The sequence below is a fragment of the Gallinula chloropus genome (assembly GCF_964237585.1).
Source record: "Gallinula chloropus genome assembly, chromosome: 1".
In the NCBI taxonomy this organism is placed as follows: Eukaryota; Metazoa; Chordata; class Aves; order Gruiformes; family Rallidae; genus Gallinula; species Gallinula chloropus.
The window spans coordinates 1,277,977-1,291,551 of NC_140085.1; the positions used below are offsets into that span (position 1 = coordinate 1,277,977).

The window sequence follows — 13,575 nt, forward strand, 5'->3', positions numbered from 1 at the left end:
GGAGGGAGGGAGGGAGGGATGGAGGGATGGATGGATGGATGGATGGAGGGAGGGAGGGAGGGATGGATGGATGGATGGATGGATGGAGGGAGGGAGGGTTGGATGGATGGATGGATGGATGGATGGAGGGAGGGAGGGAGGGATGGAGGGATGGAGGGATGGAGGGATGGATGGATGGAGGGAGGGAGGTAGGGAGGGAGGGATGGATGGAGGGATGGGGGTGGATGTAGGGGTGGATGGAGGGATGGGATAGATGGATGGAGGGATGGATGGAGGGAGGGATGGATGGAGGGATGGATGGGGATAGATGGATGGAGGGATGGAAGGATGGGGGATGAATGGCGTGATGGAGGGATGGAAGGATGGGGGATGGATGGGGTGATGGAGGGATGGAAGGATGGGGGATGGATGGATGGATAGGTGGAGGGCGAGATGGAGGGAGAGATGGAGGGCTGGCTGGAGGGAGGGCTGGCTGGAGGGATGGATGGATGGAGGGATGGATGGATGGATGGATGGATGGATGGATGGATGGATGGTAATTGGTGCTGGGGACATGATTTCAGCAGGGGGATGCTGCTGGTGGGAGGGCACCACCTGAAGGTGGGAACCACCCCGAAGCTGCTGGGGTGATGGAAGCAGATGTCAGACCCCTCCCCATCCTGGAGGTGTCCAGCCCAGCACAGTGTCCCAGGCTGTGGAGACCTTTTGGGCAGGTCCTGTCCCCGCAGTGACCATCAGGAGCAGGATGGGACACCCTCCTTCCTCCCACCCCCTCCCACCTCTACCCTTGTCCCATCCTGGGCCAGGGTGGTGGCATCTCCCTGGGGTTGAGGCCACACATGGGTTTTTTCTGCTCAGACAGCTGAAATGACACTGGGGGGGGTTTTTTGCAGCTTTCCAGGCCTGGTGCCACAGCCACCCACCCTCCCCCCCCACCCAAGACCCCCCCCAAACCCCATCCCTGGCTGCTGGGAGGGTGCTGGTGGTGCCTGGCCCTGGGGCTGCCTTTGGCAATGGTAGAACTCACACTGGTGCAGTAGCAGGATCCGGTGGTTCTAGACTTGCCAACTACAGCCCCAGGGAAGCGCTGCAGACACGGGCCCCTGGCACCCATGGGTGCAGCTCCAACCCCCTCCCCATCCCACCCCACCCTGGGCTGGGAGGATGCTCATGGGGTCCTGATATGGATCTGGGGGGTGGGGGATGGTGGATGTGGGAGGGGGTGGTGATGGTGAGCCCCCCCTTTCAGGAGGGGGGGGGTGCAGCACCCCAGGGTGTCTCCATGGGGGGGGGGGGAGGGGGCAGGGACATGCTGGATACAGGTCATTGGGGCAGCGTGGCCACGTGTCCCCGTGTGACTCTGGGTGTTAAGGGGACACCCAGATCCTGGGTGTGGGGACTGATCCTGCCCCACGACCTGGTTGGTGGGTGGGGGGGGGGGGATTAGTTGTCTGACTCCTGCCCCCAGACCTGAATCGAGCCCCGGATCCACCCCCCCAGTTCCTGGGAAGGGGGGTAGGGACACTGAGGCCCCTCTGGAGCAGCTTGTGGTGGCAGCTGCCACATGTCCCCAGCCTGTCCTCGGGCACCAGAGGGATGCTGGCAGCTTCTGAGGGGGGGGGGGACCACACCAGGGATCCCATGGGAAGGGGCATCTCTGGGCTGACATGCTGGGAAGGGGCTGGGGGTAGGGGTGGGGGGTTGTGCACACCCTCTTCACCCCCCCCATCACCCCTGGGGTGCAGGGATGTGCCCCCCAAGGCTGGGGGGGGGCTGGTGGGGGTATGTAGGGCAGCGCTGGGTGATTATGGGGCTTTGGGAGATGGGATCACGCTGGATTAGGCTGCGCTCAAATCATCCTCCCAGCGCCGGGGAGGGGGGGGCTGGGGAGGGGAGGGGTGGGGAGGGGAGGGATGGCCGGGGGTCCCCATCAGATGGGGTTGGTGGGAGGAGGGGGGGAGGCACAGGCTGGCTGTGTGTCTGTCTGTCCGTCTGCTCAGCCAGCCAGCCACCCTCACCGTGACCTCATCCATCTGTCTGCCTGTCCGTCCCTCCAGCCCCCCCACCCGAGACTGGGGGTGGGGGTGGGGGAAGGGAGAGGCGGGGCATCTTTTCCAAGCCCTACCCCCCCAATTGGCCCAACCCCCACCAGAGCCTCCACCCCTCCCAGGAGGCTCCACCTCCCCCCCCCAGTCACCCAAAGGTGCCCCCCAGACCCTCCCCCCCGCCCTTTCCCCCCACCACCTGCACCCTGTAAAGCATCACCCCGAGACACCCCCCACCCCACCCAGTGCTGCCCCTTCCCAGCTGCAGCAGCCAGGCTCCCCAGCACCCCTACCAGTGCTTTTTGGGGTGAAACCTGATGATTTGGGGTCAAATCCCACTATTTAGAGCCCGACCTGGGCAGAGCAGCTCTGGGGTGGGGTGTGGGGGGGGACAGAGACCCCAAACACAGGACCCCACATTTCAGAACCCCCCCTGATGCCCAGGGACCCCCTCCCCATAGTGCCCAGGCTGGGTTGGGGAGCAGGATGGGGCCCCCCAGCCTCTCCCCAGCTGTGGGGCTGGGTTGTGTGCTGGGGGGGGGGCTGGGAGGGGGGAGCTGACCCAGCAGGAGGCCCCGACCTGCTTATTAAAGACCGATTAACGAAGATTAAAGCCTGGGGGTAGCGTCTGCCGGGCCGAGCTGCTTCTCCCCCCTCACCCCAGCCGTGCTGTGGGATCCAGGACCCCTTTTGGGGAGGTCCTGGGGGGTCCCCAAGGTACCCAGAGCCCTGGTTACCCAGCAGATGAAGCCAATGGCACCTCCAAGGGGCATCGGTCTTGGCCAAGGGCTCCTCTCCCAGCTCTGGATCCCCAGGAGCATCCGCAGGCGCTTGGATAACGCTGCCCCATCCCTCCCCTCCATCCTTCCTTGTCTGTCTGTCCGTCCTTCCAGCCTTCCTCTGCTCTTTTCCTCACCCCAGGCTCCAAGAAAGGCCACAGACTTGGGATTCACCTCGTTGGGAAGGAGGTTGGGAACCGTCCCGCGGCGGCGGTGAAATAAAGCTGCTGAAACCCATCGCTGCGTCCCAGCTCCTCCTTTGGGGTGTGCACCCCAAATCCCACACCCCAGCTTGCTGGGACCCCGTGGGGGGGACAGTGAGGGGGGGCTGCTGCAGCTGGAAATGAAGGAATTCAACCCAAAGCTCAACCCTGGCTGGGAGCAGGGGGGGTGGATGTTCAAGCACCTCCCCAATTTCCCCCCCTCCTTGAGGAGGAAGGAGATGAATGGCCCCAAAATCATCCCAGCTCTGTGGACCAAACCCCAAAACACCTCCCTGGGGTAGAGAGGGATGGCAGGACCCCCCCCCCAAAATAAAAAAGAGGAGAGGTGACTACAGGGGGTAGACACATTTGTAACAATTTATTGAATGAGGCAATAATAGACACTGGGAAAACAAGGGGGGGGTCCATGCTCTGCTACTTGCCTGGTTTCTGTCTCTTTTTTTGGGGGGGTGGGTGTGTTGAGGGGGAAAGGGGGGTGGTAGGGGGGAAAAGGGGAGTGGGAGGGGAAAGGGAAAGGGGTTAGAACCTCTGGGACTAAAAGAACGTTGCCAGAAAGAAACACTGACTCCAAAGCCACCGACATCTTCACCAGGATAATTCGAATTAAATTCATTTTTTTAAAACAAAAAAAACCCCAAAACAACCCAAAATAAAAGGGGAAAAAAAATTAAAATCAAATCAAATAATAAAAATAACAAGAGTTGGGAGAACCAGGCTGGTTTCTAGGGAAAGATCATCCTCCCACCCCCCCTCCTCTTCCTCAGGAAAAGTCCAGGAGAATCCTATACAAAGAACATCTGGGGTTTGTTGGGGTGGGGTTTTTTTTTCCATATAAAACAAGTAAATACAATGGGGAAAAAGTTCCTGGAAGGTGGAGCAAGATGTGGAGAAGGTCGTTAATGGCCACTTGGAATTAATAATTAATTAATAAAAAAAAAAAAAGAAAAAGAAAAAAAAAGGAATTTTTTTAAAAAATTAAATACCATGGGGGGAGGGGGGGGAGGGGGTTGTGGCTGGTGGGGATGGGGCAGGGGGGGGTTTGGCCCATGGGAAAGTCAAGTAAAATTTGCCCCCCACCCTTCCCCCCCCCAAAATAACCCCCCCTTGAGGCCTTTTCCCAGCCCCCCCCCCTTGGATGGGTTTTTGGGTGATGGGGAGATGTCGCCACAGGGTAGGATTTGGGGTGGGTGGAGAGGGGTTCCCCTCAAAAGGGTGTGGGGGTGTATTCCAGCCCCCACCAGATACCTTCAAGGGGAGGGAACATGGTTCTCTGGGGATGGAGGGGGGGGGGAATGAGGGGTCCTGGGTTGGGGCAACGTGACAATTTGGGAAGGATGGGGATTGGGGAAGGGTTTGGGGTGGGGAGGGGTGGTGGTGGTAGGGGGGGGGTGTAGCCAGAACCCCCTCCGAAGGCGTTTCCACTTGGGTCTGGATCCACAAACCTGGGCAATAATAATAATAATAACAACAACAACAATAATAACAACGATCAGAGAAAAGAAACAACCCAGAAAAGAAAAGCAGGATGGTGCTGGGGAACGTTTCCAGAGCAGAGAAGGGATGAAAACAAGGGGTCTCCAGTGTGCACCAAGGGATGCGCCGCGCCGGCCTCGCTCACCACCACAGCAGCACTGGTGGTGGTGGTGGTGATGGTGGGGGGCTCCTGGGAACAGCCCCCTTATCCCTTTGAGGGGCTCTCACCCCCCCTGCAGTCACACCCACGGCGTGTTCCCCCCCAAAAATGAGGAGAGAGGAGCCTTTTTGGAGCTCTTTGTTTCGTTTCGGTGGTGGCGGTGGGGTTTCTTACCCTGTTTTGGGGGGTTGGGGTGGGGTTTTTGGGGTGGTTTTGGTGGGTTTTTTTAAATAGAAAAGTCCACATTAAAATCTTTGAGCCTTAATTTCACCAAGTGTGGATGGTGGAGAAGAGGGATGAGCCCCAGAGTCGCTGCAGAGGCTGATCGACACCAGCGAACGATGCTTCAGATGAGGGGAGGGATCGGTGCTCCCCATGCTGTGCCTCAGTTTCCCCAACCCCCAGGTGGGAGCAGAGGGGTTCAAGGGTTTGCTTTAAGTCAGTGTGGGTTCAGTTTTGGGTTTTTTTTTTTGGTTTGACACCTCCTCAGAATCCAAAGTCCCATCACAATTTGGCTTCTCACTCCGAGGGCAGCGGGGTGACGCTGGAAAAACCCCACTGAACCCAACCCCTCTGCTGTGGGATTGGGAGTTTGGGTGGGGGGGTAGGTGGGTGGGTGGGGTTTTTTTCCTTGTTTTTCTTTTTCCCCCCCACTTTTTAACTTAAAAAAAAAGAGAAAAAACAATGCAGGGGGTTAAGAAAACACCTCTGCTTCCAAAGCTGGGAGATCTGATGCCACCTGATTGCATCTCTGGAGAGGAGTAGAAAAATTCTTGGTGTAAAGAGAGGAGGAAAATTCAGCGTGATCCTGGGTTCTGGGCATGGTCACTGTTCCAAGGTCACCACCTCCACTGCTTGTCCATCCACGGTGACAGCACTGTCTGCTATCCTGGTGGTCACAGGTGCCATGGCCACCTGAACGGGGCCGTTGCCTTGGGCCAAGCTGGTCACCACGGTCTGGTACATGCTGACTGGGATCTGGACAAGACCTGTGGAGAGAGAGAAAAAAAAGAGGGTTAAGAAGTCAAAATAGGAGCTGTGGTGTTGGGAGAAGGGAAGGAATGGAGTGAGAGGCACGAGGGACAAGGCTGGTGTGGCCACGGGCCATGCTGTGGTCCCCAGGGGTTTGGGGGGTTCAACATGGGGAGCTGGAGATGATCCTTTGGGTCATCAGAGCGCTCCCCACCTTCCCCCTGCTGCTGCCTCCAGCTCGGGGGTCCCCAGGAAAAGGGGGACATGGAGCTGTTGGAGCAAGTCCAGAGGAGCCACAGAGATGATGGGAGGGCTGGAGCCCCTCTGCTCTGGAGCCAGGCTGGGAGAGCTGGGCTGGCTCAGCCTGGAGAAGAGAAGCTGCTGCTGGGGAGAGCTCTGAGCCCCTTCCCATCCCTTGAGGGGCTCCAGGAGAGCTGGAGAGGGGCTGGTGCCCAGGGCAGGGAGGGCCAGGCCCAGGGGAACGTCTTTCAGCTGCAGGAGGGGGATGGAGAGGGGCTGGAGGGCAGAAATCCTTCCTGGGGAGGGGGGAGGCCCTGGCCCAGGGTGCCCAGAGAAGCTGGGGCTGCCCTGGGATCCCTGGCAGGGTTCAAGGCCGGGTTGGATGGGGCTTGGGGCACCCTGGGCTGGGGGTGTTGTCCCTGCCCATGGCAGGAGTGGGACTGAGTGGGCTTGGAGGCCCTTTCTCACCCAAACCAGTCTGGAATTCTATGCCTGGAAAGCTGGCACCTGGCGAAAACCAACTTCTCCCCCCACGACTCTTCCCTCAAACACCCTCCCGTGTTTGAGAAGGATCCCTTCACCATGCAGACATCCCACCAGCCTCTCAAACACAACACTCTCCCCCCAGCCCACTCTCCACCATCCCAGCCTGGCCCTTCTGCCTTCACACAGAGGTGGGTACAGGGTGGTGTGGGACCAGCGAGCCCTGGCCAAGCCACGCTGGCTGCAGGCACCAGCTCCATTCACCCACGAACACAGGACACAGAACAGAGATAAAAGGAGAGCAAATCAAGTTCCTCAACCCCTCCCCAGTCACAGATGGGTCCAGCAAAGCACAAAACATCTTAGAAAGGGACCTTGTGCCCCCAGGATGGAGATGGAAAAGCTCCAGGTACTCGTTTGGCCACGGAGGAGAGCGTCACCGTGCCAAACACTGCGAGACACAGCTAGCTAGGTAACACCAAACCAAGGTGACAACAAAACAAGGAGGCCCCTGAGGATATTGTGATGTTAAGAGATGAAAAGAGGTGGAAAAAACAGCAAGGTGCTGGCTCAATGCAGCCAGGAAGCGGGGGGGTGAAAGAGCAAATCCTGGGGGCTGGCAAGAAGGGGACGTGTCTGAAACGACCTGCACCTCTGCTGGGGTACAACCCCAACTTGTCGAGGTCAACAAGTCCCTCCAGCCAGCAGCAAAGGATGAGCAAGCCCTGAAACAACCTTCTGAGGGTTTAAGATAGCAGGTTGCTGCTCCAAGCCTTCCTGAAAGGGCAGTGGAGTGTCTTTTGATGCAGGATGCCTGGATCTGTCCCACCAAGGGCAGTGGTTTAGTCACAGCACAGCTCGGTGTCCTCACATAACTCACTGTACAGACAGGAAAGCTTATGGCTTAATCGTGGTGACCAGGTGGGTGACCCCAGCAGAGAGCAGAGGGCTTGGCAGCCCTTCCACATCCCTCCTCTCAGGATCTCAAAGCACTCCTCCAGGCAGGAAAGTGTCACAATCCTCCAGCCAAAGGGTTGTCCCACACTGGATGGGTTTATGGGCACGTTCCTCTGGCTCACAGCCCAACTGTGGGGCTGCTTTCCTGGTGTGATGGCTCAACACCGAGTGTCAGATGATGTAAAAGGTCCTGGGGTGCTTTCTACTCCATCAGAGGTTTAGGTGATGAACCACTAAAATGAGAGGTCATGCTCAGCCCTCTTGAAGAAAATCTCCTCTCAGACCCATCAAGGAAATGCAGCACATCCCAGTTTAAGCCGGTGCTGGCACAGACCTGGAGAGCTGGCCTGGGATGCACCTAAAATCCCTGCTCCAGACCGACACCTCAGCTAAGCCCTCTGGGTTATTTGAGTTGCTATCCTGAAGGAGACTGCTGGAGCTCTCAAACAACAGTCTACCACCCATGGCCAGCCCAAAGACCAGAGTCACCACGACCCTCATGGACCACAAAGCACACTCTGCTAAAAACCCCCTCCCTCCCTGCCATTCAAACATGTTTTGGCCAGGGTAGAGCTGCTGCCAAAGACAAGATGGTGAGATGTGAAGACCCAGCTGGGGTCACCTGCCCATGGCCAACTCAGAATCACCACTACCCTCATGGACTACAAAGCACATCCCCCTAAAACCCTCCTCCCTCCCTGCCATTCAAACATGTTTTGGCCAGGGTAGAGCTGCTGCCAAAGACAAGACAGTGAGACGTTAAGACCCAACTGGGGTCACCTGCCCATGGCCAACCCAAAGACCAGAGTCACCACGACCCTCATGGACCACAGAACATGCACCATTAACAACCCCCTCCCTCCCTGCCATTCAAACATGTTTTGGCCAGGGTAGAGCTGCTGCCAAAGACAAGCTGGTGAGATGTGAAGACCCAACTGGGGTCACCTGCCCATGGCCAACCCAGAGTCACCACTACCCCCATGGACCACAGAGCACAGACAGTTAAAAACCCCCTCCCTCCCTGCCATTCAAACATGTTTTGGCCAAACAAACATGTTTTGCCCAGGGTAGGGCTTCTACCAAAGACAAGCTGGTGAGATGTGAAGTCCCAAACCAGTTTTATCTTTGGAGAGAACGAGTTTGTTTCACCCAAGGTTTGGCCCCATCTTGGAGCGCCTGGATGAGCAAGGAAGCCTCCGTGAGAGCCAGCACCACACAGATCCCTTTCTGCATGGGATTAAACTAAATCTCCTCAGCATCTGACGTAGAGGCCTTCCTGCCAGGGGTGGTAACAAACCAAAGGAGAGGGCTGGCAAGTCTGCTGTGCATTAAAGCAGAGCTGATCGCCCTTGGGAGAGAGACGATTAAACCACTGAGATACCGTAATCAGGTCTAGGATTGGCCCTGCTCTGCATCTGCTCAGACCCACACCCTGATTAGCCCTAATCTAGCTGGCATATGTTAATCTAAAGCATGGATGTCAGACCCTTTCAATTGTATTAAAACCAGGAAATCCATTAGACAACCCCCCCACCCCAACAGACCAACCAGCTCGTTGAGTCTCCAAAAGGTACCTATCTGCAAGGAAAAGGTGGAGCTGTGTTGGGGTGCTCTGCAGGGAATGGGGTGCTCTGCAGGGAATGGGGTGCTCTGCAGGGAATGGGGTGCCCAGGCAGGTGAGGGAGGAGGGATCCTGTTGGATCCCACATGCAGCTCAGATGGGATCCTGCCTGGGGAAGGATGTCAGAAGAGGTGACCGTGGCCATAGGTGGGAAGATGCAATCGCACAACCCGCTTCCATCTCCTTCATGAAGCCACCCAAAAAAACCCCTCTGGAAGGAGAGGTGGGTGAGGCATGAAGCCAAAGCACCTCTGTTCCTCTGGGCCCTGTTCCTGGCCACCAACCTCACCTACCTGCCAGCACCTCCCATTCTCAGCAGGGTTGAGGAGCCAGCTTTAGCTGGGCACAAGGGTGGCACCTAGACAGGGAGCTGGGATGCAGCCAGCACGAGGTCCTGCCTCTCACTTACCTGCAGCATGCCAGGGAAAGAGAGGTTTTATGGTGGATGATCAACTGGCTTTGCTTGGATGGAGGCTGTGGCATGGCCAGCATCACCTGAGAGCCACAGAGGGTGATGCAGCAGGACACAAGGGTGGCCAAGGGAGGAGGAGAGCTGTGACAAGCCTTAGGGGTTGGCATGGCCACCATGAACCAAAGGATCAGAGCCGATCGGCTCGGATAGCTGTGGCTGTGCTCCAATGCCAGGTCAGATGGTATCAGCAGCCCCAGGAGATAATGAAACTCCTTGGTGCTTCAGCAGAGAAGAGGTTACAGAAGAAGGATCCAAAGCACCACAGGATTCAGAGGCCAAAAGCCATGTGATGGCTGGTAGAGACATCTTACCTGGCATGGAAGACAGAGCAGCAGCAAATGAACAACCATTCTGAACCCAAGCTGCTGGTGACTGCACTGAACCACCACAAAGGGCTTCTGGGGAGAAGGACAAGTGAGTGGGATGATTTGGTGCCCTGGGAATTGGTGTCCAGGTTCAGCAGTGCCTTGGACATCCAGGAGAGTCGATACTCAGGGGCCTGGAGTCACCAGTGCCAGTTTGAACTGATTTGTTAACACCTCTTCACCCCTGAGATAAAAGCAAGTGCAGCACAAGGAAAAGATATTACTGGAGTCTCCACCAGTTAGTTGGGTGCTCTCCCAGTCCTTCAGGATCTGGAATACCATCCTGCTCAGCGACACAAGACACGCCCCTTCCCTGGTATCCCCAAGGTGCATCCTTCTCTCCTGTTCAGTGTTTGGAAGTCTCCTAAGATGCCTGAAGTACACAGATGGCTAACAAGCCAAGAAGATCTGCTCCTCAATGCCCCAGTTCCATGGACACATTCCTTCCTGAGCTTTAGGTGAGGTGAGGTTTACACTACCCCAGCTGCTGATACAGCCCATCGCTGCCTGGGGTGACCACACCTGGAGATGGGTGCCAAGGACCCTTCTGTCAGCATCCCACGTGGTTCCACATCTCATAAAGGTTATTTAGTGGCTATATCTCATCCCAAGTATGGAGCAATCCTACCAGATGTAGATGGAAGATGGGCTGGAATGCCAGTGCAGATTCTTACCACCACAAAGGTCTTACCAGTGAAGAAACCAAGTGAAGAAACCAGTGAAGAAGAAACCAGTCAGGCCAAGGCAGCCTCAGACAAAGCTCTGTCTGAAGCTGGATCGTGATCTGGCAGCAGATGGTAGGAAGAGCCTTGCCACCATATGTCCTGTGAACGTTTGGTATGCTCACATTACAGCAGCTGTGTGGCTTTACAGCTGGATGGTCAGGTTCTGCAAGCCCTGAAACACACCCTGGAGCAGAACAGTCCTCATTGACACCAAGGCAGGAGTTGTCTCAACAACCTCTACAGGCAATGTGGATGTTCAACTGGAAGGTCAAGCTTCATGTTAAATGCTCCAAGACGGGCAGAGCAGCTGACAGAAGCTGATCTTGAGGGACCACTCAGCTGCCAATCACTCAGTGAGAGATGTCCTCTTCCAAGCTGAGATGGGCTCCTTCAGTGGATGGATGTCTTGGCATGGTCCTCTACACCATGGAAAGGCAGGACCTTACACGTAAGGATTTCTGCCAGGTGCTCAAAGAGGAACACAAGAGCAAAGTCCCAGAGGGTCAAACGACAGGAACCAACCTCATTCTTGACCAGGCAACAGCAGCCACTGCCACCACGTTGAACATTGACTCCAGAAAGGAAACCACCTCCTTTCAAAGAGTGCAAAATCCCCTTCTTTGGTAGCATCAACTACAACAGAGTGCTGGTCTTCCAAAGCAAACCCCTGTGGGAACAGTGCTGGAAAGGGAGGGTTGTGTGCAAGAAAAAGGCTTGGAGAAGTATTACTGATTGGTTCCTGCACTGGAGAGCCAGGAGTCTCAAGCAATGCTCATCCCAGTCCCTGGAAGAGTGGGAGGAGGAGATGGTACAAACCTTTTGAAGGCACCTTTGGGGAGGCTGGTGGAGGAACAGTTGAAAAGGAACACTGTTGAGTTGAGTTTCTGATTGCTGAGCACAGAGGGGTGAGGAGCACAGGTCTGGGGTCACCAAGCAGCACAAAAGTACTTTGCTCTTGGTGTTTCTTCTATGGGGCAGCATAGAAAATGCACAATGATGTCACCAATCACCTTGGAGCCCTGAGCAAAGCATGGGACATCATCTGTCTTTCAGCTAGGCAACATTATCTCATCAGAAGCTAGGACCTTGTCTGAGGGGCTCCTGGGGATCCACTGGCACCAGAAGCACACTCAGTGCCAAGGACAGAAAGCAGATCTGATGTGATGGATGCCAAAGTGGATACATCTCCCTTTGCTCTCTTGGATCCCCAAAAGATGATGTACTGAAAGTTGTCTGGTCTATCCTTTGCTCTGAACACCTGCAAACCCTGCAGATGTTCACAGGAGACCACTGTGAGTGACCTTGCACATCTTCCAGACCCCTGATTACACATCTTCCAGACTTCCAGCTCTGAAGGGCTCACACCAGCAATAGAGGATGTAGAGAGCGACATTTCCCACCGGTCTTTCTTGGCCATTGACATCCAGCTCAGAGGAACCTGTCTTGCTTCAGTCTTCTCAGCCAGCACTGAGGGGACACCAGCTCTGCTTAGCATGACCCTGCTGTAGCATTGCACAGCAGATGGTCCTGCAACTTCTCTTCCTCCTTCCCCCAGTGGCACCAGGCTGAGTGGTCCAACTGAAATTCCTGTGCTCAGGGATGCTCTATATGGGGCCTGAGCACCCAAGGTCAGCAGATACCATCTCACTGCTGAGTTTCCTCCAGAGCCAAAGGCAACTTCTGGAGACACGATGGAAGAACCCTCATAGACAATCTGAAGTGACCAGTGTACAGGTTGTAACCCTCAGAAACACATCGTTAGAGGACCTCTGGACAACTAAATGTATGTCCTTGGTGGCAGCACGATGGAAGGGCACTGGGCATGCTTTGACCTGTACACCTGGAGTAGCCTGTAACTACACCTACACGCAGGTAGGCAGGGAGTAACCCAACTGTCTTTGCCACAGTGGGATGGAGTAAGAAACGAGGTTGAGGTGAGCATGGAAAGTTGAACTAGGTGTTAGAAGAGGGAGGAAAAACCCACCAAACATAAGGTTAGTGATGCTCTGGAGCAAAGTCTCCATCACTGAAGGTCTTTTGGAGGCAGCTAAGACTGATGCTGGCTCAGGCAAGGGCTTGGATTCCTTTCAGCCTGCATGTGGACAGGATTGTGCAGGCTCCACTTCATGTAAAGCAGCTCTGGTCCACTGGTGGTAGAGTCACCAACCAAGCAAATCCAAGACAGCCCTAGGAGGTGCAAGACAAATCAGATGGCACCAGAGGTATTTCTTGATGGTAAACTTGGTTTGTGGTCAACCATGGGATAACACCTCATTCTCTCAGCCACGTTTAACTTCTTCTAGCAACATGGCAAAGCAGGAGGGACTCCATCACACTCCACTGCTACCAGTTTGGAAAAGGACAGTGACACACAGAGCATGTTGAGCTGCTCTGTCCAGCTGTCCCCAGTCACACACACCTATTGTTGCCTACAGTAAGAGCAGCTCAACCTTAGGCATTAAGGTACTTCAACAACTGCAGAGCAACCGTGTTCTTCAACTGAATCCTGGAGCAAAGACCATTCCTACCCTCACCAAGATTGGCAAGTGCAGTTCTGGGGACTCCCTGGTGTGTTAACCCACAAGAGCATCGTTCACCACACACATCAACAGCTCCCACACTGCTTTCCATGGCAGCCAGGCTTGCCAAGATCTCCAGAAATTATCATCTTGACCACTTAGGTCCCTTCTGGAGGACCAACTGGAGAGGTGGGAAGGACAAGGCAACAGGCACGAGGATGGATTTTGAGGAAAAATGAAACAGATCTCCACCAAGTTCAAACCACAGCAGCTAAAATGAGTGCTCTCCAAGTCTCAAGCATCTACCACTACCCTGAAAGGTCCTCTGACCCTTGAGAAGGAACATCCGCAACGAAACGCGCGTCCCTTAAGATACGAGGTGTTGACATGACACCAGGGACAGGATTCCACCCAAAGCCAGCTGCAGACAGCAAGCATTTCAGGAATCCTGCCACACTCAGCGGTGCCAAAGGAAGCAGAAGACATCTCTTAACACAGGCACCTACTCCAAGATAAGGCAAACTGTCTTCTGAAAGCACG

The 13,575-nt window shown here is 55.5% G+C and overlaps 1 protein-coding gene across 1 annotated transcript in view; it reads right to left on the reverse strand.

Moving 5' to 3' along the window:
- Positions 1 to 5,232: 5,232 nt before the first annotated feature.
- The window catches only part of NRF1 (nuclear respiratory factor 1), a gene marked incomplete at its 5' end in the record, with an annotated part of 60,787 nt that continues 52,444 nt past the window's right edge, over positions 5,233 to 13,575 (reverse strand). Inside the window, one exon of the mRNA XM_084280382.1 lies at positions 5,233 to 5,670. Coding sequence (XP_084136508.1) covers positions 5,507 to 5,670 — 164 coding nt within the window. The 3' untranslated portion in view covers positions 5,233 to 5,506. The remainder of the gene's footprint in view (positions 5,671 to 13,575) is intronic.